This window comes from Engraulis encrasicolus, chromosome 17 (genome assembly GCF_034702125.1).
Source record: "Engraulis encrasicolus isolate BLACKSEA-1 chromosome 17, IST_EnEncr_1.0, whole genome shotgun sequence".
NCBI lineage: Eukaryota > Metazoa > Chordata > Actinopteri > Clupeiformes > Engraulidae > Engraulis > Engraulis encrasicolus.
The window spans coordinates 38,686,043-38,688,542 of NC_085873.1; the positions used below are offsets into that span (position 1 = coordinate 38,686,043).

Here is a 2,500-nt window from a genome sequence, read left to right on the forward strand (position 1 = left end):
TGTCTGTGTGTCGTGTGTTCAGATGTGTCTGTGTGTACTGTAGTGCGTTCAGGTGTGTCTGTGTGTACTGCAGTGTGTTGAGGTGTGTCTGTGTGTGTACTGTAGTGCGTTCAGGTGTGTCTGTGTGTACTGTAGTGCGTTCAGGTGTGTCTGTGTGTACTGTAGTGTGTTCAGGTGTGTCTGTGTGTGTACTGTAGTGTGTTCAGGTGTGTCTGTGTGTCGTGTGTTCAGGTGTGTCTGTGTGTACTGCAGTGTGTTGAGGTGTGTCTGTGTGTCATGTAGTGTGTTCAGGTGTGTCTGTGTGTCGTGTGTTCAGGTGTGTCTGTGTGTCACGTGTTCAGGTGTGTCTGTGTGTCTCGTGTTCAGGTGTGTCTGTGTGTCTCGTGTTCAGGTGTGTCTGTGTGTACTGTAGTGTGTTCAGGTGTGTCTGTGTGTCACATGTTCAGGTGTGTCTGTGTGTCGTGTGTTCAGATGTGTCTGTGTGTCACGTGTTCAGATGTGTCTGTGTGTCCTGTAGTGTGTTCAGGTGTGTCTGTGTGTGATGTGTTCAGGTGTGTCTGTGTGTGTACTGTAGTGTGTTCAGGTGTGTCTGTGTGTCACGTGTTCACGTGTGTCTGTGTGTCACGTGTTCAGGTGTGTCTGTGTGTACTGCAGTGTGTTGAGGTGTGTCTGTGTGTGTACTGTAGTGCGTTCAGGTGTGTCTGTGTGTACTGTAGTGTGTTCAGGTGTGTCTGTGTGTCGTGTGTTCAGGTGTGTCTGTGTGTACTGCAGTGTGTTCAGGTGTGTCTGTGTGTCTCGTGTTCAGGTGTGTCTGTGTGTACTGTAGTGTGTTCAAATATGTCTGTGTATCTCGTACAGTGTTCAGGTGTGTAGCATAGTACGGCCCTTGGAGGACTTTGTCAAATTTGAAGTGGCCCCTCCAATGAAAGAGGCTCCACCCCCTTGGTGTAGCGTGTTCAGGTGTCTCACCTGGAAGTTTCCGAATATGATGAGAACTAGATCCGTTCTGAAGGCAAAAGGGGGTCCAACCCATTACTAGCAAGCTGCACCTAATGACGTGGCTAGTGAGTGAACCTGCATGTATTGTTTTCAGGTCTTTGTTTATTTATTTCATGTAGGCCTAATGTATTTCTGTTATTAGTGTGTTCAGGTGTGTCTGTGTGTCAAGTGTCCAGCTGTGTGTTGTGTGCTCAGGTGTACGGTATGTTTGTGTAGCGTGTTTAGGTGTATCTGCGTTAAGTGTGTTCAGGTGTGGGTAGTGTGTTTAGGTCTAAAAAAAACGGCATGTAAAACGTATGCATCAGGCTTGTACGAAATTCCGAATTGATTGAATTTCAATTCAAAGTAATGCCATAATATGAACACTAGGTGGTGTCATTACCTTGAATTTCTTTGAATTTAATCTACACCACCCATTGAAAGTACATAAAACACCACCACCTAGTGTTCGTATTATGGCATTACTTTGAATTGAAATTCTTTCAATTCGGAATTTCGTACAAGCCTGGTATGCATTATAATTCATTACAATTATTAGTGTGCTCAGGTGTGTTGCGTGTTCAGGTGTGTCTCACCTGGAAGTTTCCGACCATGATGAGTCCGGCAGCGCACATCCACCCGGTGGCGAGGCCGGCCGTGTTCAACACTCCGTTCTGGTGCTTGTCAATCACATGGGCATACCGCAGCAGACCAATCACCATCACTAAAGGGGAGGGAGAGGGCGGGACCAAGGGGGAAAGAGTGGCAAAGAGAACAGAGAGAGAAAAAGAGAGAGAGAGAGAGAGAGAGAGATAGAGAGAGAGAGAGAGAGAAAAAGAGAGAGAGAGAGAGAGAGAGAGAGAGAGAGAGAGAGTGATGGATGGATGGGGTAGAGAAAAGGTGGGTAATAGGCGAGAGAGATGGGGGAGATAGGGGGAGGAAATCAGAGAGAGAGAAGAAAGAAGAGAGAGAGAGAGAGAGAGAGAGAGAGAGAGAGAGAGAGAGAGAGAGAAGAAAGAAGAGAGAGAGAGAGAGAATGAAATTAGAAAGAAATGTATAGAGGGACAGAAGAAAGGTGGGGAAGGAGAAGAATGAAAAGACAGAGGCAGACAGAATGAGAGCGACAGGGAGAGGAAGGCAGGCAGAGACACAGACAGAGTGGGCTGATTAGTATCACAAGAAAGACTTTACAACAGAATTACGTCCAGGGATGAGTTTCTCAAAAGAGAAGTTATTAGCCTGTTAGCAACTTCGGTAGTTGCCAATGGGAAAATGCATTGAAAACAGTTAAGTAGCTAATGTAGTTAGCAACTTTGGTTTTGAGAAATTCACCCCAGGGCTGCACTGTAGCTTAGGGGGGGGGGGGGGGGGCTCTCTGGGTGGTTATGTTGCAGTGTTTCTCAAAGTGTGGTCCGGGGACCACTGGTGGCTCAGGTGGTCCGCGAGGGGATTTCTACTTTTCCAAGACAAGCTAGCTGTAAGCTATATTTGTAACATTATTACAAAACTAAACATTGTAAAA

General features: G+C 46.4%; 1 protein-coding gene across 1 annotated transcript in view; it reads right to left on the reverse strand.

Annotated features, from left to right (window-relative positions):
* Positions 1 to 2,500, reverse strand: part of LOC134467472 (transmembrane protein 150A-like) — a 41,188-nt gene that overhangs the window by 9,550 nt on the left and 29,138 nt on the right. The window contains exon 6 of the mRNA XM_063221350.1: positions 1,575 to 1,702. Coding sequence (XP_063077420.1) covers positions 1,575 to 1,702 — 128 coding nt within the window. The remainder of the gene's footprint in view (positions 1 to 1,574; positions 1,703 to 2,500) is intronic.